At 43.1% G+C, this 27500-nt stretch overlaps 4 protein-coding genes across 10 annotated transcripts in view; 2 read left to right on the forward strand and 2 right to left on the reverse strand.

The window, feature by feature from the left end:
- Positions 1 to 2032: 2032 nt before the first annotated feature.
- On the reverse strand, positions 2033 to 10417 carry sucla2 (succinate-CoA ligase ADP-forming subunit beta). The gene is made up of 11 exons (XM_030782687.1): positions 10323 to 10417; positions 8739 to 8934; positions 6553 to 6652; positions 6148 to 6310; positions 5608 to 5736; positions 5197 to 5335; positions 4640 to 4801; positions 3964 to 4106; positions 3405 to 3525; positions 3083 to 3171; positions 2033 to 2947 (listed from the first exon to the last, which is right to left on the reverse strand). The coding sequence occupies exons 1-11, from the start codon at positions 10404 to 10406 to the stop codon at positions 2873 to 2875; spliced, it is 1401 nt and encodes a 466-aa protein (XP_030638547.1). The 5' UTR covers positions 10407 to 10417; the 3' UTR covers positions 2033 to 2872.
- Positions 10418 to 10571: 154 nt separating this feature from the next.
- On the forward strand, positions 10572 to 12202 carry nudt15 (nudix (nucleoside diphosphate linked moiety X)-type motif 15). Of its 2 annotated transcripts, none has more exons than XM_030782389.1 (4): positions 10572 to 10653; positions 10849 to 11019; positions 11281 to 11477; positions 11751 to 12202. In XM_030782389.1, exons 2-4 carry the CDS (start codon positions 10859 to 10861, stop codon positions 11867 to 11869), a joined length of 477 nt encoding a protein of 158 aa, XP_030638249.1. In that variant the 5' UTR covers positions 10572 to 10653; positions 10849 to 10858; the 3' UTR covers positions 11870 to 12202. The 2 variants fall into 2 exon arrangements, with proteins under 2 accessions (XP_030638249.1, XP_030638248.1); XM_030782388.1 differs by having other exon boundaries at positions 10581 to 10714.
- A 770-nt stretch (positions 12203 to 12972) lies between these two features.
- On the forward strand, positions 12973 to 21125 carry itm2ba (integral membrane protein 2Ba). Of its 2 annotated transcripts, none has more exons than XM_030783385.1 (6): positions 12973 to 13161; positions 18196 to 18327; positions 18535 to 18777; positions 19016 to 19126; positions 19265 to 19415; positions 19788 to 21125. In XM_030783385.1, exons 1-6 carry the CDS (start codon positions 13075 to 13077, stop codon positions 19874 to 19876), a joined length of 813 nt encoding a protein of 270 aa, XP_030639245.1. In that variant the 5' UTR covers positions 12973 to 13074; the 3' UTR covers positions 19877 to 21125. The 2 variants fall into 2 exon arrangements, with proteins under 2 accessions (XP_030639245.1, XP_030639246.1); XM_030783386.1 differs by having other exon boundaries at positions 18565 to 18777.
- A 3285-nt stretch (positions 21126 to 24410) lies between these two features.
- The window catches only part of abi2b (abl-interactor 2b), an 11747-nt gene continuing 8657 nt past the window's right edge, over positions 24411 to 27500 (reverse strand). For 2 of the 5 annotated variants that reach the window (XM_030781400.1, XM_030781399.1), the window contains exons 7-8: positions 25067 to 25252; positions 24411 to 24595 (exon numbers count right to left, since the gene is read on the reverse strand). In XM_030781400.1, coding sequence (XP_030637260.1) covers positions 24420 to 24595; positions 25067 to 25252 — 362 coding nt within the window. In that variant the 3' untranslated portion in view covers positions 24411 to 24419. Of the gene's footprint in view, positions 24596 to 25066; positions 25259 to 25768; positions 25856 to 26334; positions 26521 to 27500 lie in introns of all 5 variants that reach the window. The other 3 variants (XM_030781396.1, XM_030781397.1, XM_030781398.1) reach the window with 3 other exon arrangements.

The following is a 27500-nucleotide window of genomic DNA, read 5'->3' on the forward strand; positions in this document are numbered from 1 at the left end:
AAGATTTAGCACATTGCCCCATGAAAAAGTTGAGAATGATTTAAACCCTGTGGGCGCTGACAGAGCATGACATCAGCTTTAAAGCCCCCCCCCCAACTCCCCTTGACGCCAGCCCCCACCCCCAAAAAAAGAAAAAAAAAAAGAATTTAAAAAAGCTCAACAAAGAATAAACAGGTAAGCATGAGGCACCCTACGGCATGGTGGGAAATTATGCAAATTAGGTTTTTCTGAAGCGAGCATGGCAATTCATATCGGGGAATGGGAGAATTCTCGCTTTCAGTAACAGAAGACACGCAAAAGAAGCCTTGAAAAGAGATGAGAGCAGAGTTGAGAACCGAGCACTGCAAGCCAATAAACACGATATGAAATGATGGACAAATGTTTTTTTGGGGTTTTTTTTTTCGAATGATAGCGCATCCAATAAGAGCGCATTAAGTGAACTTGGCGTTACATCCCCAGTGTCACAATGTGTATCTTCTGCATTGTGCTAGCGTGCGTCTGAAAAATATCAACTTTATGAAATAAGTAAACGGAGACTGTTGTGGGTGGAATTGTTGCTGTTCCTGGTTGTTTTTCTACTAATGAAAATATTCTCGTACATCTCTTTTTACTCTCGGTACTTGAGGCTGCAGTTTCCATGCAACACGAGGAGGAAGGCGCTGACACCGTGGTAAAATGTTGTCTGGCCAACAGAGAGCGCACAGGAGAGTTTAGGTGTGTATGTGTATACATGCATATACAGGGCTATGAGAATTAGAAGAGGAAACCCAAGCCTGCTCTGGTAGGCAATGTTGTTGGTCTTTGCCGTTTTTAGTAGTGAGAACATCTTCCTACAGCCCTTTGGTCTTCATAGTTTAGATTTCAGTTTCAAAGGGAGACCAGGGGCACAGCTTTTTACCAAATAAGCTTACGTCGTATTGGAACTCCGTGTTTGCCGAATGAATGCACCTGAAACAGCACGTCTGGCGCAAATGTACGCTGAGCTGTATATTCAGATATAAATAACATTTGGAGGACATGAATTTGCTCAGTCATTCAGACGTTTTGAGCGTGGAGGGCTAAGTCTATCGGCCGCGCATATGGCTTCTCGGTGTCTGAAGAGAGAAATGAGAGACTAAACCAATGTGACATCTCCATGCGCAGAAGTCGAAAACTTTTCACACCTCGTCGAACATTTCTGGGGTGACACTGTGGTGAGACGTTCGTTGGCTGGTTTGAGAGGAAACGCAGAATAAGCAGGATAGTTGATGTGTGTATGTATGTGTGCATCTGTACAAACGGTGATGCAGATGACAGCGGAAGAAAACAAAGTCATGCGGGAAAGACTTTTATTTTTCCAGTGTAGCCCTGACAGACCGCGGTACAGTCCTTTACGAGGCATCCAGTGCTTTGGCTCCAGTTGGGGTGATCCTCTACTGGGCAGGTCAGGTGGTCTATCTGTTTTTTTATCGAGCTACATAGGATGAACAGATCCATCCACACCTCTCCCAAGTATATCCATCTATGCCTGGTCTGACTGACACTCATCTGGACACTTCATAATTAAGTCGACGCTGAGGTCTCACCAAGCTGTCAGGTTATATTTAAGAAGCAGTCGGACATGCTTAAGTGCATTTTGAAATTTCATATAGGATGACGTGCCAATATGACTTCTAAAATTGGAAGTGGTTATGACAGCTTCATAACGTTATTATTATGCCTCAGTCTCCCAAATAAATGTTCAACAGAAAAGGTGTATCAGAATTTTATGGAGGTGGTTTACTTATATCTCCTAATTTTCTCTGACTTAGAAGTAACCTTTGTTGGGGGGGGGTAACCTCCTATTCTAAAATCACATAAAAGACAGCCCTGTACCTGTCAGATGAGGCAGCTGGGAGATGAAGGATTGAGGAATAGCAAAGTATCCATCACCACCGAGAGAACACCGGCGTTTAAAAATATAAACAAGTCACGCAAAAGCCTTTTCACACTGACGGCCTCCGTCACTAGAACCACCACCATCATCACCATCATCATGATTAAACCAAAACAATTCAAGCAAGCTTCATTTTATTTACCCCACATCTGTGCCAAAGGTTCTCAAGTATGACGAGATTAAACACGAGGAAAAAAAAAAAAAAGAAAGAAAAAAAACAATAATACATAAACTCCCGAGAGTGCTTGTGCGTTCTGAAACAGTGCCGTGCTCTTTGGAACACCCGAGTCAAAGGATGTAATGGGTACACTCTGAGAAAGAAACGGAGGTGGAAACAGATTTTAATGAGACACCGTCGTGGCAGCGAACAGGAGCAGAGTCAACGACATTCTTTAACCAGTAAACCTAGCCCCACTGTACAATACATGACTATAAATAGAGTGTCACATAAATAGTTCCCCCTCTAAGAAAAAAAAAAAAAAAGAAACAATAACAACGAAACAACAGAGGAATAACCAAAACAAAGAGACAGGTACGGAAAAGAGTAACACTGAACTGAGCTAGCAGACGCTACCAGTGCGGGGCTCACAGTACAAGAGGAGGATTCAGCAAGGGGGATGAAGGGGTGTGTGTTTATACATAGAAGCTTTACGTTGTTCAATTTGGGATCTGAACAGTTGTAGCAGATTGGACACAATATGGAAGCACTGACTGACATGGGGGGGGGGGGGGGGGGGGCAGGTAAGACAGTCCTATTGGGTCAGTTTAAAAAAAAAAAACCCGACAGTGCTAGACAGATGGAAAGAAACAGAAAAGACAAAGAGTGAGTTGTAAATGATAACCCTTTTAGAGATATGGATCTCAACACTACAGCTTCAGTTTCATAGGAGGGGGTGTGGTTTCCAAGGGGTGTGGTTTCCCAGGGGTGTGGTTTGAACGAAGTTGTGTTTTTTTTTTTTAAATGGGCAGCTGGAACTTGACATCCACCTGGGCTTCTTTGGCCAACGACACGATTTCAGAAAGCTTTACAACCTATAAAGAAGAAGAGAGAGAGCATGAAGATACAGACGACAGGAGAAAAAGAGAAACTATGAAAAAAAAAAGATGTCTTTTTCTCCAGAACTGAGAGAGTAACTGTCGTGTTCAGAAGCGGCTCTGCTGTCGTACCATCTTAGCGGCCTCATCCAGGTCATCACAGGCCAGGATCTTCAGAGGACTGGCAGCGATCAGTGCCTTGGCATCGTCCACTCTGGTTCCTGAGGCGCGCACACAAGCACAGGGGCATTAATACGATGCCAGAGCCGAGCGGCCAAGAAAACAAAGCCCAGCCAAAAGCACGAGGGCAGTAGATCAGAGGGGTTTTTTTTTTTTCACTGAAACTGTTCTTCTTCCATCACATCTGCCACACTTTGTGCCTTTCTCTCTCGCCCACGTTGGTTAGACTACCCGCTACCTCTCTCCTGTCTGTGTCTTTCGCTCGTTCTCTCACCTTGTAACCGAACAACGATGGGGATCTTGAGGTCCAGGTCTGAGACGGCCATGATGATCCCCTGAGCGATGACATCACACCTCATGATGCCTCCAAAAATGTTCACGAGAATGGCCTGAACCTGTTACCCAGCAACAGAGAACCAACACAGAGCACAGTTCTATTGATAACAATCCGTAATTGTACAAAATAATAAAGGACGTATACATACACTAAACATAGACATCTATCCTGACAGTTGCGCATAAGAAGGAAAAGTTCCAGCCAACTCAAAGTGCATCTTTACGACACAGCTACGATTATCAAATAGGCACCAAATATGAGTTGCACATGCAAACACATGACATGATCGGATACTTAAGTTAACTCAGTGACAATTGTTTATGCAACAGATCTACGTTTGTTTTCGAACAAAGGTACTAAATAATTTATGACAAGGACACAAATACCAAACAAAAGTTGCACACACAAAAATCATGATGTGGTTGGGGAGTTAGTTGGCTCAGAGACTGGTGATGAACCAGATAACTGCACAGCCCATAATACTTTGCTGCGTTACCTTTTTGTCTGAGGTGATGAGCTTGAAGGCCTCTGTCACCTGTTGCGCTGTGGCTCCACCCCCCACATCCAGGAAGTTAGCAGGAGTACCACCATGGAGTTTAATGATATCCATTGTTGCCATGGCGAGTCCAGCCCCATTGACTTTAGACACACATACACACAGAGGGAATTTTTTTTTGTGCCGTTGAGAAAAATGGATTTAATTAAGTTGGGACACACAAACCACATACTAACTCTATGTATCTAAGATATAAATTGTTTTCTGTTGTGCTGCTGTACAGAACGAATGCTCTAAGAATGTTCTGGAATCCATAAGGAACAAGCTCCTGGTTGGTCCAGAGATAATTTCCATCACATGTTCTACAGCACCCTTTACTCCCATTATATGACATTACATGTGATTGGCCGTTTCTCTAATATTCCCTCAATGGAACCGGAGTGCCTGAAATCTCCTAGAGACTGCGCATAGCCTGTTTATCGCCTATAGAATGTAAATGTTTTTTTCCTTTTCTCACTCCTGTATCACAGCTCAACTGTCTCAAACTACACGAGAAAACATCCCCCATTGCTCTGCGTAAGCTGAACGTTTTTACCGATGATGTGAGCGTTTCCATCAGAAGGTAACTTGACTACTGAGACCAGTTATTTAAAAAGTGCTGGAGCGTTTCACTAACCCAGGCAGCCGATGGTGCCGTCCAGGCCGATGTAGTTGAGGTCAGCTTTGGCGGCTTGTCTATCTCTGACGTCCTCTTGGGTCCAGTCTTGCATGTCAAATATTTTCTTCTGCCTGTATGCCGCGTTTGAGTCAAAGTTGATCTTGGCATCCATACACATCACTGTAAACAAACAGCGAGAGAGTGAGAGAGTCTGTCAGTAATGAACAGATCACACATCACTCATACCGTCCACATTCACTGTGTTGGACTGACAGGGGGAGCGTAAAACACAATAACTGTCATCAATGATATATACACATAATGCTGCAGCGCTTTGTGAGTGAAAACGTTGATCTGGTGACAGAACTCCCTTGTTTTATTCGTTCTTTGGCTCTGAAGTGATGCGCCAAGTTCTGGGCGGCACTAAGAGTGAGACTACTGGAGTCGTGAATTTTTAATTTCTATGTGCAGTCGGGGGAAGATTTAAAGTGTCATTGGGCGATGTTTTTTTTTTTTTTTTCTGCGAGTGCGTGAGGGGCACGCGAGGTAGCGGGAGCGATCGGTCGCGTTTGTACCGATGCCCGACGAGTCTTCCACCATGGGGTTGATTTCCACCATGGAGGCGTCATACTTCATGAAGACGTCGTAGAGCTTTATCATATTCTCCGCAGCTTCGTTTACCAAGGCGGGAGGAAATCCCATCTTCTTCGCCACCTGAGAAATAGAGGGCGAGAGACAGAGATGAAGAGACAAAGGAGGTACACAGATCAGACACGATGGTGTCTCATTTTCATATTTGAAAATGACTATAAAGTGATAAAGCACACATAAAAAAAAAAACTCATGAAAAATGACTCGTTTGCCTTGAAACGCCTAAAATGACCGACGTCTTTAGATCCCAACAGGGATAAGATGGTGGAATTTTCGGCATGCAAAGTGGTGATTTGATTTGTACATGAAGAAGACACGTTCATATTCTCTCTTACTTTTACAGCCTGCTCCATCTTAATGCCTTCCACGATGTCGATGGGCTCTTTCACGATGGCGTCTGGATTCTCTGCCGCTACATCCTCAATGTTCACACCTCCCTGAGAGCTGCCAATCAATACAGGGCCCTGAGAAAAAGATGGAAGAGAAAGGTGTTTTGATGAATCTGTCTAAATAAAAGAGAACAAGACTGAGAGATTGGGTTTGTCTGGCAGAGTGCTGGCTGAGAGGAGCTCAAACACCATATGTGATAGTACAGTTACTGCCCTCTAGTGGCAGTGACTACACATAAAAAAGGCAAACGATTAACTTTTGCCCTCTGGAGGACAAAATATACCCTACATCTATTTCATTTTTATGGTCTGCCACCAATGCTCAGGAACAACTTTTTCGGTCTAACAGGGACACCCTTGAAATACCATCCTCATAACAACACCCTATGGACAGGTGGCTTTTGATCAGTACAGCTACAATTTAAAAACAATATAACATGTCAATGGCAGAGGGTTACCATGACGACTAGAAAACAAAAGCCTCACCTGGAAGGACCTCTCCATAGTGATAGCGAAGTAGTATTCTCTGCGTGGATATCTGCGCTCACAGATAAACACCTGATTGCAGATACGGCCAGCCTCCCCTGTCTGCTTAGTGTACAGCTTCTTCCCAATCATCTGGGAGGAAATATCCCTCGCTTCTTCTGGCCTGCAAACAGATAGACAAAGAGAGAGAGAGAGAGAGAGAGAGAGAGAGAGAGAGAGGGAGAGGGAGGGAGGTAGGGAGAGAGGGAGGGAGAGAGGGAGAGAGAGAGTGCTCAGGGTTGATAAAAGGATGTCCAATTTATACATATTTTCAGTTGTGCTCAAATACACACAACTACTGGCATTCTCACACACACACACACACACACACACACACACGCAGTTAAAATGCATCTTGACACTTACGAGTAGACAATTCTGACACCTCCCTTCAGTCCTCCCTCGAACGTGCCTTTACCTCTGCCTCCTGCCAGCACCTGGGCCTTCACTACCAGATCTTTAGAGCCTGAGAGGGCGAGAACAAGGCAAGACAGAGAGGAGCAGGCAGACAGACTCAGTCAATCATGGACAGGTTTTAGCATGAATAAGACATAAAAAGCAAACAACATCTTGGAATGAATCAAACCAAATAGGACAGACAGGTGCGAACAGAACCCCGAGCTGAGGAGACACACAAAGTCTATGCCACCGCAGCATCTGATGAATAGCACAAGCTACGTACTATATCACTCGACCAGTGCTGACATGATCATCTCACACACACACACACACACATATACAAAAGGGGGACAAACAGATAGCACTGTGTAATTTTCACAGAGACAGAAAACACCACAACAGCCGACTTCAGACCACTTCATGATCACTTCTCCTTTTCACGACTGACTCAGCATTAGTGAATCATGCCAGTCAATCCTTTCTGTCCCTAACTGTTATGTTTGGTGAGCTCTCAGAATGAATCTGAAAATCTACAAGGGGAGAAACCTTGTCGCGGCTCAAATCTGAGTCCGAGCTTTGTCGTCAGCACGGTGGGAAAGGTCAGGGATTTCAAATATGAGACCGGGACAGAGTTTAGCAAGTGTCAGGTTTCATTAACGGGATTTTCCGTGTCTACAAAAGGATTACAACACTCCCCGCTGTTAATGGTTCATCCGAGTCTGAAACTTCAGTTTGAAGAAACTGGTTTTGCCCACGAATGCTGACAGAAAAAAAAGGGGAAGTGACAGAATATATTTGGTTACTGTTTGTCCATGAAATCAAAGCTAAGGCAAACATATTCATCAAAATTACAGAATGCCTTCAGGAATCAAAATAATTACAAAGGTGATATTCCTCTCTATGGAGTGTTTATAGAAAACAGAACAAAAACATTTAAGCAGTGTACAAAACAAACAGAGACCGTAGGTATTACTGTAAAAGAAGCGTTGCAATGTTGAAGTGACTAAACACATAATCTTCTCCACAGCAAAAAAAAACACAAAAAAAAAAAACCCTGAACAGCTGGTCTCTGATAACAAGGTAAATGTCCTTCACCATTTAACCAATAGGGAAGAGTTTAGGCCTGTCGCTCCGTGTTACCACCTCTGAGCTACAACACATAACCAGCACAGACAGTGGCCTTCACTGGAAGAAGAACTCCAGTCAGTTTACAAGCACAACCTCTGGTCTCATTCATTCATTCATTCATTCGCTCAAGGGCCTTCAGAGCAGGGAGAGGTGCACTATTGACAGCCTGTGGACAGATAGCTCAGCCTTCCTTGTTTGCAGAAGAGTTGAGTGCGCCTATGTTTAGACTTCAGAGTTTGTCTGTGGGAATACTCAGCAGGCATGCACACTCACACTGGCTTTATCTCCTTTCTGCAGCTTCTAAGGTTACAAGTCAAAACACAGAACCACCGAGGTTTGGTCATAAATTTACAGGCATAGCTCGCTGCAATAAATCCTCTATTAAGTATTTAATGAGGACAGCCTTGGTAAATACAGTAAGAACATAATGGACAGGCAAAGTAAATATCTAAAAAGAATATTTGAATGCCTGCAACAATCACTATGTAACTAACCATGGCAAGACAGCTAGGAAATGCATTCATAAAACATTTATTTATCCATAGATACCCTCTGAGTTCCTATGAGCTCACTGAACAGAACAGTTTAGCCCTGTTACCATTACATTACGCTCTGTTCTCTTGATCAATCGAGAAGAAAGCCACAGAGACAGACATCTACTTGCTGTATTATCAAAGGCTGTTTTCTTTACCGCATACCGATCTTCTTTATTTCCTCTAGCACCAAACTACGTGATGAAAACCACCGCCCGAATTACTCAAACTTCATCCTGGATGACTTCGCTTGCCTGGCTAACTTCCTAAATTTGCATATAATGAAACATTTTTCCCCTCTGACCTCTACATGCAATCCACTCTGCAAAGACAAAAACAAACCCAGCACACTGAATGATGTTCAATTTATTTGTAGGACTTCAATATATGCAGTGTTTCGTATGTGCTTAAGTCCCTCTGGTGTGTATAAAAAAAACCAGCCTTGGCCTCAGGTTGTTATGGCAACAGGCTTCAGCGGCGTCTGGTTCTTACCGATCTGTTTGGCGGCAGCGTATGCCTCTGCGGGGGTGCTTGCCACCATGCCCGCGGGCACAGAGATGCCCGCCTCCTTCAGCAGACCAATGCTCAGGTATTCATGCAGGGACAGGTTCCTCTGCTGCTGTCCCGTTGCTAGCGGAGACGGTTGGTTGCCATGGCTGCCAAACAGACCGGACGTCCCACCGAGCACCTGGGGGGGGGTATATCCGTGAAAACGTTCAGTCGGCTGAATTGGGCAGTGAAAAGAGGCACTGCAGAATAATGATGTGAACTTAGAGCTGCATAACGGTTCAGGGCACACCACGGTTAGTGGAGAGTTCACAGAGACAAAAGATACACAAATAGCTAGGTCTGTCCCTGTTCTCTTTTGGTGCACACTGAACTGAGATAATTGTTTCAGGGAGAGTCTAACTGACTGTGGGATAAGTAATCCGCTACAGATGGATATGGAATTAATGCCCTTGTACTTGTACGGATACAGTTAACCTGCACAGTACAGATGAATAACTAGGGCAAGAGGTACATGGGCCTTCAAAGTCACGTTTGGCTATAGCATCACATGGTATATTCACAACAACTGAATATAGTGCTGAGGAGCGTAGATAAAAACATTGAGTCAAATCCTTATATGTAACATTCATAACTGCCAAGAGGATATTAAAATGTGTGTTTGTGTGTGTGTGTGTGTGTGTGTCAGGTCATTTAGTAAAATACTGTATAATACGTTTAATTTTGTTTCTGCTTCAGCGAGGGAGTATTAAAGTAGGTCGGACACAAAGCTTTAATGTTGATAGGTCCCTGCGCAGTACATGGCTCATAAACTCTCCTATCAAGGAGAACAACTGTTACAGCTACCGTTATGTTGGGTGTTCTACCTGACCAGACATTCTTTTGAAAGCAAAAAGCTAAGTCAACTGACGAGCGACACTAAACCAGGCCAGTCACACGAGACGAGTATACAAGACTAAAAATAACCACTTACTCGACATGGATACGGTTCCAAAATTTAGTCTTTGAAAGTAGTGATCTTTCAGAGTAGACAGTAAGGAATGTTTATCACCTACCCTCGGGTCCTTGTTTGAACTTACAGCAATAAGTTAAACCCTACCGTCTTCCATGCTGTAAAAACATGTTTTTTTTCCTGCCAAATGCTGGCTAATAGCTATTGGGCCAAACTACTATCGGGAAGCGACAGCATGTTCATCCACAAACAGCCATTCCATGGAGGTCAAGCTGTCCAAATGCTGGAGAAACACTACGGACTTTACTGCAGCTAGCAATTTAGCTATTTCACACAGTAGGAAATGTTGCTAGGCATAGATTTTGCCAGGTATCAGGTTAGCTTAATCACAGTGATAGTGTCTGAAGTTTACAAGGGAATCATCTTTCAAATGAGTAGCAGTAACTAGCTCGCTAAATGCGGAATTATTTTGACAGGTTAAGGCTAGCTGACAGCTAATGTCAAATGTGACCCCATGAATTCTAAACTATTTACAGCTTTTCGATGTAATTGAATTGAACGCTCATATGACCACAGTGATATAGGAGATACGTAGTAACATTCATATACCAACCGACCTTGGCTGCTGAGTTTAGTGTCGTCTTGGACCCGGAATTCCTAAGTCCAGCGGACAACCTGCGGCAAATCAGGGACGTCGCCATCTTTCACTCTCCAACAGCGCCACCGTAGAAAAACAAATCGCCCTATGCGCTTGCGTACAAGTACGTCATTTGCGCATCTGCGCGTTGAGTCCAGCGGTTCGAAAAAACGTAGTTTGATTCATGAATAACTCTCGGCTAACAAATTACGTTTATGTCTTTTGGCTGAGGGAAGCACGTTTTGATTTTACTCCTACCAAGAAAGACACAATGTTAAGAGTCAGGGGCTTAGTCTGAAAAGTACTGATCGGTATGTCGAGGAATATGAGTATGATCATTGTGAAGAGATTTTTATTTCAGAGAAGTTTTCAGTGAGTCATTTTTGTGTTGTGATGTCCCTGTCGTAGAGTAGCTTGATCGAGAAATGAAAGTACAGCACCCGTACATGTTTGCACGTGTTTGCATTCAAGTACATAACGCGCTGTGTTATCTTATATTTCCTTAGTTTGAGTACAATGACTGCAGTCTTGCAGAATTGTACACCAAAACGCCCTGGTGTTGGTGTCGGGGTTCTTGTAACCGATGCAGCTCACCCCGGCTGCGTCCTCATGGGAAAAAGAAAGAGTTCAGCAGGGAAAGGAGCTTACCAGCTACCAGGAGGACACATGGAATTTGGGTATGTTTTTCTCAATATTACAATGACAACTTTCATCAGGTTTTTGTGGACTGATCTTAAGAATTCGTTACCTTTCTAATAATGACAAAATTAAAGGTATAGGCAGTATCATATCATTTGTCAGAATTATGTTTATGATTTAAAATGACTTTTATGATGTGTTATGACTCAGTAATTAACACTCAGACACCTCCCAAAAAGGCAAAATACAATATATATGAATGCAAAAAAATTGTTTTTTTTTGTTTTTTTTTACCTAAGGGAGACATGGGAGGAGTGTGCAAAGAGAGAAGTGATGGAGGAGGCTGGCATCCGCTTGAGGAATGTTAAATTTGCATCTGTGGTGAACTCCATTAAACTGGAAGAAAACTACCATTATGTCACAATCTTCATGCAGGGTGAACTGGATCAAGCCTTTTCAGCTGAGCCTGTAAATCTGGAGCCAGAGAAAAATGAGGGTGACACTTTTTTTCTCAAAGCCTGTCGCCCTTTCTTGCTTTTCATAGTATTATGAATTATTACTTTTTGTTAACATCCATGTTTTGGGGTTTTTTTGATGTTCCAATTAACATAGCACAACCACATTCTGTCCATGACAAATTATAAGATGTTTTCCATTCTTCACTTGTTGTCTTGAGGATTACATATTTGTCTCTTGCCATCTTGCACACAACAGTAACTTTTTTGTCAGCCTAAGTCATTCATTTCATATCTCGCGTTTCCTTTTTTAGGATGGACTTGGACGCATTGGGAGGAATTTCCCCCGGAGAACCAGCTTTTCTTGCCTCTGGCCAATTTGAGACAGCAGGGATTCCACCCATTTGGAAACGTTGCCAAAAACCCAGTGTAATCAGGGCCCCCTCAGCTTCCTTCAGGCCCACGTAAAGTGACTCTGAATCGGTCCTTCCTGCTGTTCTCTTCCTTTAGTGCAAGTGAACAAAACATTAAAAAAAAAAAACAACACAATGGGTCGAATTAAGCAGAGCCATCACAATTGGATATTTTGGTATGGACCTCAGCCTGGTTGCACTGGTACAAAAACAAAGCAAATCCAGTCTCAAACACACACATACACAATGTACCCTCCAATTTGGAGATGCGGGATTTTAAATATTGCTGTGGAGATGTGGGGTTTTAAATATTGCTGTTAATTGCACCAATATTACACATATGTAAGATTAATAAAAACAAAAAGTTGGTGGGGCTAACTGTGCCTTCTATGATGAGTCTGCTTGACATTTGAGAACTGCTTTCATCACAGGAGAAGACTGGAGTCCTGTCTCCACTTGGCAGGAGAGCTCAGTGCTACATCAGCCAACTCTCTCTCAGTATCTCCCTGTAACCATCTGTTGTACCTTTTCCTTTCCATTGTGTTATTTGAGCATAAAAAAAAGACTAGACGTGCGAAAACAATATCAGGGAAGATGTAACTTTAGCCCGAATTCTGCATTCCCGGTTTATGAAGATAAACAAAATGAGGAGATGCTTGTATTAATGATGCTCAACAAGGTGCCACCCACTAACTGTCCATTTTTAACCTGGTCAAAATTTTTCGACCGAAAGGTAACCTCTGTTTGTACTATAGTCCTTCCCCCCAAATGTATTGTAACTAAGTCCAAAAAAAAACGTACTCGATCAAATAACGTTTTTTTTTTTTAAATATCGTAGCTTATTCTGCTATACTTCTACATAGATATTGCAGGCCTAAATTCACACACTACTCAGCGCTTTTGTTCGTGTTACTGTTAATGAGAACTTACCACTGGCGGTTCAAAATGGACAACTAAAATTTGAGTGGTCCAGTAGCTTTGGCAAATAACACTCAAATTAACGATAGTAACGGTAGTAATATGTTCCACAGGCATAATGTTTTTCGGTTTATTTTGTAGAATGCGCCCCTACTGGCCATAGGGGGCATCGTGCAACTACTGATCCTGTCTCGGCTTGGCTTAGCTAAATGCGTCATTGCAAGTTGTAACTTGACTCTGTTCAGAGCGAGGCGCTTGTTCTGTTGTGGAAACAACATTCTTGCTTAGTTGAAGACAGCAGTTCACCATGGTCAAATTAACTTTTAACTCCGCTCTGGGACAAAAAGATTTAAAGAAGGAAGGCAAAGATGAAGCTTTGATTCCTGAGGAAGGGGTGAGTTAAATCAAGGTTTTTAAAGCTATTGTTCAATTTTCAAGTTATTCAACATAGGGTGCACAACTTTCATTTTAAAAACTATTTACGGTTAAATGCGTGTTTTACCGTTTTACACGAATTCGTGTCATTTTATTGTAGTTAATCGACGGCAAATAAGTCGATGGAAAGAAACAAGAGGCCTCAAAGGAGGTTTGACTCCTAAGAGCTGAGCTCGGTTTCCACTGTCAAACTAAAACCAAATTATAAGCTTGCTCGTTATATTCGACGTGCTGTCCACTGTCTTTCATTATTCTTTATCAAAAGCTCACAAGGCTAATGAATGGCATATGTACTACATAATATAAACTGTGTCAGTTGTGTGGGTTAGTTAGGAAGAGTCGTTACATGAACAGGATCGTCTTGATGAAGGTAGACAGTGGGAAAATGGCTGACTACACAAAACGCAGATAACGTTAGCTGACTAGCCAAGAATCAAGGAAGCTTCGGAATTGCGAACTACGCTGCAAAAAAACAAAGCTATATCCACATATTTCGTTTATAGCTTGCTAGAGCTAGAATTGATATTCAACGCCACTATGTGTGTAATGAAGCCTGTATCGAGGTAGACTGTGACGAAATATACTTGTCAGATATTTAGAGCTCGAGCTTCATATGTTTTGTTATGAAAATGTTTTGGGTTTTTTTCCTAAATGGACATCAGAACAGCTTATCATGTCGAAATTCGTTTAGTCGGTTTGCAGATGTGTAGAATGAGCAGCAGATCTCAGAATCTATTTTGGTCGTTGCATTTCCCGTACACACATCGTTTAAGGCTTTTAATCATTGTGTACTTGACTCGCAGCTTTGTACAGTGTTTTGAAAAGGGGGATGAGTGAGTAAAAAGGAGTGAATCGGCGCCTTTAGGTAGACTGAGAGATATTTACAGCTCTGTAAACGCGTGGGGTGCTTTTTTTTCCTGTAGAGACCCGAGGTGTTAGACAAATTGACTCATCACAAATCTCTGCCTTCTGTTCAATTTCTGTTTCTTTCTTCAGTCGCCTACATGCTCCCGTCTTTGAATGTAGAATTAACGCGACTGTTTTGGAATAAAATCATCCGCTGTTAATGACTCAGTGTGATTTGGATCGGTTCTGCTTTATGTCAGAACATGGGAGAAATCATCAATAAATAAGTGTCACAGGGATTCGGCTGAGTAGCTGCTTTTCTCTCCTTTGTTATTCAGTTTCACAGGACACGGCCTTGACGGTTCAAAGTTTCCTCTGTATTGAGGTTTCCTATGTTAGGGCAGCTGCAGTGTGGCCTCAAGTCCAGTCTGTTTATGTTACATGACCTTCTGTGGCGCTCAAGACAGTAAGTCATGGATGGATGGATGGCTCGAAAACAGTCCTCACAAAACCACATTTAAGCGAGGATCAGGATTTATCCCGGACTTAAATGCATTTATTCCAAGACTAGGTATAATCCACATATTAGGAACTATACTGAGAGTATGTAGTTGGAGACAAGAATGATCTGGGTTGTTTTGATGTTGGGTTTTTTTTCCCCCTTCAAATGAATCTCCACTTATGCATACTTTCAAATGTACAAGTACAACAAAACTTCAGGAACAAATGTGCTCCCGCCCCTAGCACAAATTCCATTGGCTGGAGCAGCTGTCAGACCACGCAATGCTGTCATTGATTTACCATTAAATAAACTCTGTGTGGTCTGACATAGTGTAGCTCTGTGGCCCGTCTCTCAGCTCTGAGCCACACAGGTGATCAAAGCCAGGCTCAGTCCTACATCACTGGATCCGTCTACCCCTAAAAACAGGAATCTTTTGTTCCATTAAACCTCCTGGCAGTTCAGATAACTCCAACAAAGGCTCCCTCTGTTAGACTTAAGCTGCAGCTCGCTGTGTATGTGTGTGTCTGTGTGTGTTAGAGAGATTTAGAAAGAGACTGTGTGTTTGTGTTTGTGCTTGTGTGTGTGCGTGCGTGTGTGTGTGTTTGGAAATGAGACGGTGTGAGAACTGTGTGTGGGTTTTGGAAATGAAGGGAGATTCAGGATTCAGCCTGTTTCTTTTGAATAGTTAAATCGAAAGAGGAAATGTGTCAGAAAGAGAAGAATTTAAAAATAGATAGCAACTGTATGTGTGCGAGCGCGCGTTCGTTGAAAATAAAACTAAGGGAACTGATCTGTTTGGACATTTTTTTTGTTCGGGGAATCTTACGCAACTGTATCACATCATGGTTTAGAGACTGGATATCAACGTCGGTAACTTTACATGAGGAAGAACTTTTCCATTCTGTGGGAGTTTACCTGAGCAAGCATGATGAGAGAGTTGGAATGAGAACCTCCACAGAACTTTACAGATGTCACTGTGGCATAGGGGTTTTTTTTTTTGCCACACCCTCAACATAAAAAAAGCACTTTTACCACACCTTCATCCAGAATTGTGAAAAGAGGCGTGTCGGTGCGGATAAAGGTGCGTAAGATAAGCGTGTACGTGCACTTGGAAAGACGAGCGTGGATGAATCAACCGAGTAAAAAGCACAACGTGTAATCACTTGCTTAGTGTGAGAGTTTAAGGCCTAATTTAGGGCAGGGGCCGGCAGATCTCGCGCCTGCGGACCCGACGGTACCGCAACCTGCTCTGCGCTCCCTCTTTTACACACACAAACACTCTACAAAATGCAATCTGGACTAGACCAATAAAGGGTCCCAGTGGTGTGTTAATGCATGCCCTTACCAGACCATGGTTTATTTTTAATGGGCTGCATGTATTGTTTACTCAAACAGCATAACTATTAATTAGTTTGCTCTGTCTTACATAAAGAAGTACGTTCGTGTAAAAATATTTTAGATCCAGGAATGTTAAAGGAGAACTCCTCGAAAAACAGCCCATACATGTTAAGCTATGTCAAGGTGAGGGACAGGGAAGTTGTGGGGCGCGGTTTTATCTCGTCAGCATTTTACAGTATCAGTAGGGGAGAGAGGAAGGGCGAGAAAAAAAAAAAAAAAACAGGTGCGAATACGACGAAAAAGGAACGAAGTAATGTCTTACGGTTAGCTGTTGTGGAAGTTATGAAAGCGTAAAACTCGTCTTAGCATTATAGACGTTTATAAGTTCAACACGGCAGACGAAAACAGAACTCTTCGCCGTCGCTTTTCTAGAATCGTGCTGTGTTAAGAGACATGACCATTTTGTTTAAGCTCGGGTTTTGACCTTAGACCTTATGTTTCACTGATTGTGGCATCTCTGAATTATAGAGTGAGTTTGTCAGGGCTAAGGTCTAACGAGAAACGGACAGACAGAATCCATGAGTTGCACCTTCGTTTTCCGTTGGCACGGTGAAATTTCACCGACTGCTTCCTTTTTGCTCACGCGCAAACCTGCTGGTATTTCCTCCTATTTTTTCCACGTTGTCATGCAGTCCCATCTGCTGTCGATACAGTGTTGGCGATACAGTTGGCTGTTTTTGCATCAAATTTTTATTTTCCCGCGTCACGTTGGAGGGCAACACGGGAAGCTTGTTAAGCCGGATAAAAACAGGCCACAATAATTTGCCGGTGGACTGCTGCATTCCTCCGTCTACTACTGTCCTAAAGGAATAACTGTATGATCAATCAAAGAACATGACAACACGTCTCTCTCTCTCTCTCTCTCTCTCTCTCTCTCTCATTGTTTATCTCTTTCTTGCTTAGCAGATGTTTTTCTCATTTGCTTCATGGTGACTTTTTTTGTTGTTGTTTCTGTCCCTATCTGAGGAGAGATATGAAATCTCCCGGCATGCCTTTCTAACAATGCTTTTGTTTTAAACACAGCCACACCCAAGCAAAGTCCTGACCAAAACACTGCTATCGGCTCACAAATCCCTCTCTCTCTCTGTCTCTTACCCTTTCGAAACACAAAGAGAGTTTGTGTAAACTGTTGTTTGTTAACAACACACAGTCCTGTTTAGGCAAATTGCAACAACATAAAAATTTCAGAACAGGAAATAGGTGAGTTTCACAACAGACGCTTGTACACAATCTGATCAGCGGTTCATATGTGTAAAGACATTTTATAAAAAGTCACGTTTTAAGTTAAGCTGTCTGAAGTCTTTGGACTTCATAGACACTTCTTGTCTCTGTAACCCATGGCTCCCATCTCCACACACTGGAACTTGACAAACACCAGCGCTTGCTGAACATCGTCAATGTAACGGGATACAGCGGCAAACAGTGACAGAGTGAAATGATTTCGACAGAGCTGAGGGTGAACAGTATAAAGTACAACAGGATGAAAACATTAGAGAGAACAAATAAAACGAAAACAAGGCAAGAGAACATGGAAAAAGGAGAGAGAGAGAGGAGAATGAAATGGCCAGCACAGCGAAAGAGAAAGCAAACAGGGGAAGGAAAGTAGAGGTGATGATGGTGTCCAGAGAGGGAAAGGTGTTGTCCACACATTGTGTTGTGGCCGTGGAGTTATTGAATTTGTTGTGTGCTGACACCAAGATCTTGTGATGTGAGAGAACGAAAGAGAGTGTGTGTGTGTGTGTGTGTGTGTATGGTAGAGGAACTGAGCGGATTAACAGTGAGCACTCAGTGTGACTATGTGTTACATAAGTAGTTGTGCTTGTTGTTTCCGACCATGGCAGTAAAGTGCTGTTGTAAGTCTTATAGATCTCTGATGAGCTCGTACAAGGGCCGCCTGTATAGCCCCACTCATCTGGAACCCTACACACTACGTAAACAATAAACAACAAACAACATAATACGTTATCGCAGGCCATAGACATCCAAACGACTCTGTCCTAACCCAGTGGCCGTATTTCACAATAGAGAAAAACTTTGACATGACATGTGACTTCATGGTATTAAATTGTGACCCAATTCATAGTCCAAAAAAAGAAAGGGCAATAAACCAGTGGATAAATACAATGAGCAACTGGCTTTTGGCCTGTATTTTTACAAAGGATTATTTTTAAGAGTATTTAGGGTTTTTTTTTTTTTGTTGCACTGTAATTGACTCTTCTCTCTCTCTCTCCCTCTCCCTCTCCGTAGGATGTGGAGGAGGGCGTCCGCGTACGCCAGCAGTCAAAGGCATGGTGCTGGTGCATGTGTCTGGGATTGGCCCTCATGCTGTCAGGTGTGGTGGTGGGTGGAGCTTACCTCTACAGGTACTACATTATGCAGGTGAGTCAGAGGGAGCTCTCGTGATCTAACAGCTAATGACCTAAAGGTTTGTATCCACATGGAAGATGATTCCGGATACACGCCACTTCGGCGCGTCTCATTAAAACGCAGCTTAAACTGCGGCGAATCCTACGGAAATTTTCTAAAGATGTATTAAATAATTTATGAAATTACTGCCTGTAAAGAGATGAATGTGTATCCCTGCAGGTTGATGATGATGGTGCTGTTCTTCCTCAGGAGGGCGTGTACTTCTGCGGAGTGGATTACCGTGAGGAGGATTTCATGATCCAGGAGGAGGAGGAAGGGATGGTGGAGAACCTGCCGTCTCAGCTCCGCAGGATTGAAGAGCACTTCCGCATTCTAGCCGAGGAGGAGGTGGAGCTCATCAACGTCCCCGTTCCCGAGTTCAGCGACAGCGACCCGGCCGACATTGTCCACGATTTCAACAAGGTACAATCGCACACACACACACACATGCACACACACACACGCGCGCGCACACACACGCACATCCACACACACGCACACAGACGGACAGACACACACAGCGCGCGCACACACGCACGCACACACACACACGTGCGCGCACACAGACGGACAGACACGCACGCGCACACACAGACGGACAGGTGTGCACGCTCCTTTTCCTTCGCTCACCGGATTGGGTTTTTTTCTTCTCTTTTCTCAGAGACTCACTGCCTATCTGGATTTGAGCCTGAAGAAATGCTACGTCATCCCTCTCAACACCTCCGTCGTCATGCCTCCCAAAGACCTGCTGGAGCTGCTGGTCAACATCAAGGTAACCGTAGCAACCCTCCATGGCGACATCACGCTGTTGCACAAACGAGCCAAAACGGCCACCTCGTGTAACTTGAGCGTGGCAGGTGGGCGTGCTCATGTGTTTGTTTTAACTCGGCGTGTGCTTGTGTGTGTTTAGGCCGGGACATACCTGCCTCAGTCATACCTGGTGCATGAGCAGATGATGGTGACTGAGAGAGTGGAGAATGTGGAGGAGCTGGGCTATTTTATCTCCAGTCTGTGCAGAGGCAGGGACACCTACAGACTACAGCGCAGAGATACCATCCTGGGTGAGTCTATAAACACACATAAACCCGTTCACCCACACCAGAGGTTCCCAACAGGGTGTTTGCAGTCCCCTAGTGGTCTTTGTCGGTACTGCAAGGCGTTAGTGAGATCGCAATGGAAACATAAATGTCATATTAAATAAATTTAGTTAAAATCTTAATGGCTTACTTGAGGAGCGTAATTTGGCTCAAAAAGATTTTGGAACCTCTGACCTACACAATACAGCAGAGTCAAACCATAGCTGGCAAGTCCACACACATATCTAAGGAGCAGAGAGACGTCACGCACTGCAGTGAACACTTAACCTCTGTACCAGCCGTGAGACGTTTTCTCTGGGTTGCTCTTAATGTCTCGTCCGTCTGAATCCGCAACAGGCATCCAGAAGCGCGAAGCCCTCAACTGCCACAAGATTCGCCACTTCGAGAACACGTATGTGGTGGAGACCATGATCTGTGAGCCTTAGAGCCCAAACACCGGGGCGTGCAAAGCGGCCGGAGGAACCACTTTCGACAAATTCCACTCGAGTGCAGTGCGATGTGAAAAAAAACAAAACAAAACAAAACAAAAAACCCTCTCTCTGTTTTCGTTTAGAGCTCTTCCTGTTTCCTGTTTGTGGTGGTATCTTGTTTTTTTCCCTCTCTCTCTCTCTCTCTCTCTGTACAGCAAAAAGCAGCTGGTAGCCTGAATGGAGGGGGGCGGGGGGGGGGGGTGAGGGAAGGAGTTATGATGATAAAAGTTCAGGGGTAAAAAAAAAGAAAAAGAAAATGTTTTCCCTCCCTCTCTCTCTCTCTCTCTCTCTCTTTCTCTCCCGCCTTAGCAATACTATATGTAAGATATAAGACCTTCTTGGGTGTGAATTTGTTGTGTCACTCTGTGTCGAGTGAGTTGTTGTTTCCATGTTTTATCTCTCTGTTCAGTGGGGAAGGATTATTTTTGTAAGAAAGTTGCATCTTCTCTCAGAGGTGAGAAAACTGCTGGTTTGATTAATTAAACATACAGAAAAAAAAAACCCTTAAAAAAAAAAAAAAAAAAATTTGCTAACTTGAATAGGGGAAGGAGAGGGGGGGAGGGGGAAGTATGTTTAAGATTCGAGTATAGGAAAGGTTACACTGTTGAGTGTTTTTTCTATTACTGTGAATGTGTGTCACAGCCCGATTCAACATTATAAAAGATAGATTTGAGTAAAAGCATATAAACGTATAGCCTATAGAAGTAAGGAAAATTTGCCTTTAAATAATAAATATTTGCATAGTGAATGATTTTTGTACTAGTAAAAACCTGGATATTAAACTTCCCAGTCTAAAATTCTCTTTCTTTTACTTTTTTACAGTTTTGTCTGCTGTAACTGATAAATATAATGGTAAAATATTTTCCTAGATAGCAATGAGCCAATTATTAAGAATTGAAGGCGAATAAATATAATTTTCTTTCTATTTGGAAATATTAAGATCTTCATTCCAACATCCCAATTCAAAAAATTCAAATTGAAGAAAAAAAATTTATAGCTTATTAATTCTTCAGCTGTTTAACACCATTATAGCATTCATTAGCATTAAAGAGGAAAAATAATATTCTTAGTTTAAAATGAATATTCTTCATATAAAAATTTATATCTGATTTGTGCTGTAGAAGTTGAGCACCAGTTGTAATGACTTGTGTACATAACCTCTATGTTGAGATTAATACCACAATAAAACGTTCAAAACACTGAACTCTGGTGGTGCGTCTTCAAACAAAACATGAATATTTTGGAAGCTTACAGAAATATGTGAACCTTTGGCTACATCTCTCTTTCTCACACACATTTATTCAGCCTCACAGAATGAAACTCCACGCCAGTCGCTGAGGTTCAGTTCATTCTTATTTATTTCTTTATTCCCCTTGGAGTTTCTTTAATTTTGTGTCCACATCCACAGAACTCGGGTGTATTGAAGATGCAGCTACAGCATTTGACATATACAAACATTGTAGATTTTTGAATGATTTTGCTGTGGCTTCCCTGCGATTAACAACAAGATCTGATCAAATTCACCAAAAGCATGATATTAGCATCGCATCTTAAAAAAAATCACGATGTTGCTATAAGAAATCAATGCTATTCTTGCATGCTGAAACTTCACTTAATTCAACATCATTTTTTTTAAAGTTTTAACTCTGCTGTTTTTCTTGAATACTCCCAGAGCCTTAATCCTCCAGTCTCACATTTATGGTTTGAGGTTAGAAATGAAGAGGTCACTGTTCTCTTTGGATGAGCCCAGAGGATAATTGAGAAGGTCCAGTTCTGGATGGGACCTCCAGAGGGCGCTCTGGTCACTTCACTCATTAAAAATCGGAATAGAGGCAGAGCCTGAGGGAACTTATCTGGACTGCACAGAGACCGCCGCGTCTGCCACTTTCACATCTCGTCTGGCTTCCTTTTAAAACGGAAAACTCAGCCATGTCGTTCCTTTGCGTTTTGGGCTCTTGACCGTGTTCCGGCCATCTGTCGGAAGCGGGAATACGCCACGCTGGTCTTGTGAAACGGTTGTGAACATACACCGGTCGACTGTACCTGATTCAACTATTTACTAGCTCATTGGGACCTTGCTAAGTTCAACTGTGTGTATCTCTGTACGGTTGGTGCAGTAAATCCAGTAAATGCTGTTGTTTTGTGGGGGGGTGGGTGGGGGGGTAGTCCTGGTCAGGGGTGTTGTAAATTTAAAGGCCAGATAAGTCCAGATGGTCTCCACCAGCAGGAGAAAAACAAAACAAAACACATATTTGACATGCAAGAGTCAATAAGGTCACATACGGCCAGTGACCCTCCAGGGGGAAAAACCAAAAATCAAAATCAAAGGGAAATTTGAACACATAGACAAGCAACTCGCTGCCACTGATCCAGAGACAGTGAAATCCACATTTCACATCACACACACACACGCACGCACACTCACACACAAGCATACAAGTACTCACATAAAGACATCAATGTACCTCATAGAAAAAGTCTCTGTGCATTAGTACAGCTCTGAATGAAAAGGAGAGAGAGAGAGAGAAAAAAAAAAGCACGTCGCCTGTGTTTTTGAGAAGGTCGTTTACAAGTCTCTTCTGATTGCGCTGGTTTCCTTCCGGGTTTTTTTCCCCCCTCCTTCTAGTCGTCCAAACATCCTTCAGCCGTTCCTTGCATTTCTCTCTCTCAATTTTTTTTTTTTTTTTGTGCTTGCAGGCTCAAAACATCTGTCTTCAGATTAAAGTCTTTCAAATCTGTGCCACAATTATTGCAGATTCTACGGATCTTGTGTAACCTTCACATTAATCATACCATACCAACACAATACATATATAATATGAATCAATATATATATATGCATTTATATATATATATATATATATATATATATTTATAGATATATATCTCAACATTTTGTAATAGAATAGTATCTTCTGTGTCTCCAGAGCTGGCTGTAAGGTCTTGGGGGGTGGGGGTGGGGGGGGGGGGGGATGAGTCAATATTGTGAGAGAATATTTCAAATGCAACTTTAAATCTCTCTTTCACACTGACACACTCACACATCCACACAGCTAGCTATCAATAAACTTTTTTTTTTATGGCACAAGCTTCCTGAACATTTGACAAAAGGTTTTTTTTTTTCTTCTTGTGGAAGAACAGACATATATTTGTAAATACTTAGAGCACTACAAAAACCCATGAGCTAGAGGGAAAAAAAAAAAATTATATATATATATATATATATATATATATATATATATATATTAAGACTAAAAGTGATGGACGAACAGGTCTGACAGAGACAGATAAGATTCACTCGTTTCTGTTTTACTCTGCAAACTCTCAACTCATTTGGACCCTTTGGTATTAATCCCTCCCTCTCCCCATTCTAAAGCCTTCAAAAAATGTAAAAACACCCAAATCTCTAAGAGAAACTGGAAAAAATAAAATAAAATAAAAACTTCTAACTCTCTCAATCCACACCAAAGAAAACCTTAATAATAATTAATGAACTTCAAACCCATTTGACAGCTTCTCTCTGTTCTTTATGTGGCATATCAATGACCGTTTCTCTGTTTTCAGAGACTCTTCCATGGCCTGTTTTTTACGGGCTCCTTTTGTCGGGACAGGAGTTTGGATAACAGCGGTGACCCAACGTACATCCTATAAAAACACAAAGGCCTGAATTTAGAGTCTACCTCTCCTCTCCTCTCCGCTTCTGCTTTTAACACAGGCATCTGGGGACCTGCTCAACTGGGAGGATGGGGCACAGTGTCCGTTCTTTCAGCTTCAGTAAGCTTTACCGTCCTTCACAACTTCCATTTTAAAAAGGAAAGGAAAGAGGGAGGAAGGGCTAAAGGGAAGGAAAGATAGAAGGGGAGGAGGAGGAGGAGGAGGAGGGGTGGGGAGGGGGGGTTATTGGTTCAGAGAAGAAAAAATGTACTGGCTTTTTTTTTTTCCCCCCACCATATCACAAGTTCATTGACAGCAGAGTTGGACACCATTCAAATGAAGAGACTACCGGCGTTTTTAATGGTCTCGAAAGGTCATCCCTCACCGATGCACACATACACACCCATGCACACACACACACTCTGTCAATTCAAACATCATATAAGCCTTCGTTTGATGGTGTACAGCTCTTAAGGTACCTTTCACAACAACCGATGAGACCCCCCCCCCCCATCTCAAATGTACAATATTGTTTTTTTCCCAAATGTTTCCCCCTCTCCACCTCTTTCTGTTTCAAAGTATTCCTCTCCTCCCGCCTCCCCCATCATCCAAACAGCTCTCCATTTCATCCATCCATCTCTCCAGTCAAATGTAAGTGTATATGCGTGTGCTGGCTTTGATCAGTTGATCAAGGACAGCGTGTGGTATATGTATATGCATATGCGTGTGCGTGTGTGTGTGTGTATGTGTGTGAGATGTGGAGAGGGATGGAGCTCAGGAGAGAGAGAGAGAGAGAAAGAGAGAGAGAGAGAGAGAGAGAGGGGGGTGGCGGCTTTTTCGCGGCTCAGTCAGCGTAGTGCATGATGGATTCCACGTAGTTGCCAGGAAACAGGCCGGTGGTTCCGCTCATGACCCCCTCGTACCAGCCGTCATCGTTCTTCTTGATCACGTAGATGATGGCGCCCTCTTGGAAGGACAGCTCGTCCTCCTTATCTCGCGTGTAGTCGTAGATGGCCACCACTGCCGGCCAATCAGAGACCAGAGAACCAGTCAGGAGCAGACAGAAACACGACGTAGAAATATAGAGGGGGGGGGGCAGGTTGGAAGCAACAGAAAACACGAATGAGCAGAAACAAAAAGGTAGAAAAGGACTCAAAACGGGGGTCAAAAGGAATAAAAAAAAAAAGGGGGGGGGGGAGAGAAAAAAGGAGGCAAAAGAGGACTAGTCAAATGGAGAGGAACCAAGAGAGAGACAGACAGGGGGAGAGTGGAAGACAGGCGAGAGCGAACCTCAGATTAAGCGAAAGCATAAAGAATAGGAAGAGAGAAAACGCAGAAAAAAAAAAGGAGGCCTAAAAAAAGACCAGACAGACAGGGAGAGAGAGAGGAAGAGAGAGAGGCAGGGAGAGAGAGAGGAAATGAGGGAGGCAGGGAGAGAGAAAAGCAGAAGCGGAGTGAAGAGAGACAAGGCCCTCGGTTTAGTCGCTGTACCTTTCTCCAGGTAGCTGCGCGGTGCCCACGGCGGGTCCTCCTCCGCGTAGGGGTCGCTGTACTCCACCACCGCCGACTCCTCCTCTTCGTCCCCTTCCTCATCCTCATAGTCCTCTGGTGGAGGTGGGGGTGGGGCTGACTCCGCAAACTCAGCCTCTTCCACAGGTGGTGGTGGAGGAGGTGCATCTGAAACTGAGGTGGGTGGTGCAAACAACAACAACGCCAAAAAAAAATCATAAATATGTGAATATTATGCTACACAAATATCAGCACTGCTGAGGATGCGGCCATGCAGTGAGTCAACGTCTGCATGCAGTGAGAAGTAAGTTTGCAGTGTTCATAAAAGCAGAAAGAGCCGTGGAGTGCTGATCTGAGTTCAGTTTTGCTTCTTGGTAAATAATGGTTACGGGAGGAATTACAATTGGAGCAGCAATACTGATCAGAAATCAGCAAATTAGAGCACTTTCTATTTCAGTAGCAATACGTCATCCATACTGCTGTATGATAAGACTGCAGTCCTTCTGACAATGCTGTTAAAAAAAAAAAAAAAAAAAAAAAAGCCCTATGAGATGACACCATGCTTCTATGTATACACCCCTATAAAAACATATGCAATCTACTTCACCGAAAGGCATGCACTCATGCATCAAAACACACTGAACACCCAGTACCCCGCAAGACTGCGCTGCCCCTGCAACTTACTGGTCTCCTGAACTCGAGCCACAAACCCGGTCAGAGGAAGCTGAGGGGTGATCTGGAGTATGGAGGGGGGAGGGGGGGCTACGGAGCCTACTGCTCCGGACGGAGAGAGACGGCGGGAGGCGACGTGTGCAAAAACGACAATGGGTGGGGTTTGGGGGGGTGAGACAAAGGGGAGGAGATGAAAGAAGGGGATGAAAGTAATAGTGGATGGGGGGGATGAGAGTATGATAAAGGGAGAAGGAAAAAGAAGAAAAAAAGTGTCGTTAGTTTTGATTGAACGCGTGGCCCTGCCCTTGCTAAAACAGACCTCAGTGGAATAGGAAAGCAAGAAATATAAAAGAAACCAAGATCGAATGACGACTATCTGTCCACTAAACCATAGGACGCTGGGATTAAAAAGCCCCTCTTCTTTTAAACTTCTGAATGACACAGAGAGAGCTACAGCACCAACTCCACCTGCCCTGTGTTTTTACGTTTACGACCAGTCAGGGAAAAGAGAGATGGAGAAGAAGCGTCCTCTTTATCTTGACGTGTTCTTAAGAGCTGAAACCTGGATTGAATTGTACCTTGGTTCTGGTTGTAGTGCGGTCCTCCGTTGACCTGGTTCTGGGTCAGGTTGGCGTTTGGGTTTGAAACTGCGTTGGGCTGACCGGTTACTGAAGGGGGTCGACGGTAAGGCAGAGAGCCGCCAACAGAGGGCGCAGTCTGCCGCGTCGCTGGGCGATTCATGCTGTAAAACTGAGGACCGTTGCCTAGGAGACAGCACAGGAACATAATTAGTGAGACCGAACAGCCTGGTGCTAACCTACCGCTCTCTGGAAAACCGTAAAACTCTTCATGTATAACATAGAAAATCATCTACTCAAATATGTTTACAGTGTTTAGCAAACAAGAGTGACAACTACTGTTAAATAAATAGATAAATTCATTCATTTTAAAAAAAATCTTCCCAACAGACCAGGCTCATATCATTACATGATAACAGTTTAAACCTTTAAAAAGTATCTTTAATTCAGTGATATAAAAACATGTGTAATCACCTTTTGACCAGACTCTGGTATACTGTCTGTACACCATACTCACTTTTACCTAGTGTTCTCCTAATGTGAGCAAAAAGCCTACTTTAGACTCCCTACATTGGTCAGCTTTGTTTACACACACACAAACGGTTTAGTGAAAATGCTCTCAAACTTATGGAAAGAGAGAGTGTTTTTTCCCCATAAAGTAATCCCAGATTAAAAGAATCAAACAGCAAGAGCATTCTCGCAATATCATGCCACACTGAAATGCCTTGAACAGAGGGGAAATGCACGACCACCAGAGATTGATGTTAAAATCTGTCTCACACACACACACACACACACACACACACACACACACACACACACCCACACGCACCCACACACACGCACCCACACCCACACACAAAGAATAAAATGACACTGTAAAACGTGAAAAACAGCCATGTCTGAGTGATATACACATGAAACCCCTCCAGATTAAGAGTTCAAGAATATGGCTAGTGGACCACTATGACATTCATTGCTTTGTCCCTTTTAAAAAGTTTATAAGGACTGTTGTTACACCCCTCTTGTTTTTTTGAGGGTTTTTTTTTTGCATCATGGGAAATGTAGTCCCAACTCAACGCAGGGGAACAAAAAGACGACAGGAACCGCGTATATGGTCACAAAGAATGAGAGAGAGCAAGAAATGAAAAAATAGAAGAAAGCAC

Source organism: Chanos chanos, chromosome 8 (genome assembly GCF_902362185.1).
Source record: "Chanos chanos chromosome 8, fChaCha1.1, whole genome shotgun sequence".
Lineage (NCBI taxonomy): Eukaryota > Metazoa > Chordata > Actinopteri > Gonorynchiformes > Chanidae > Chanos > Chanos chanos.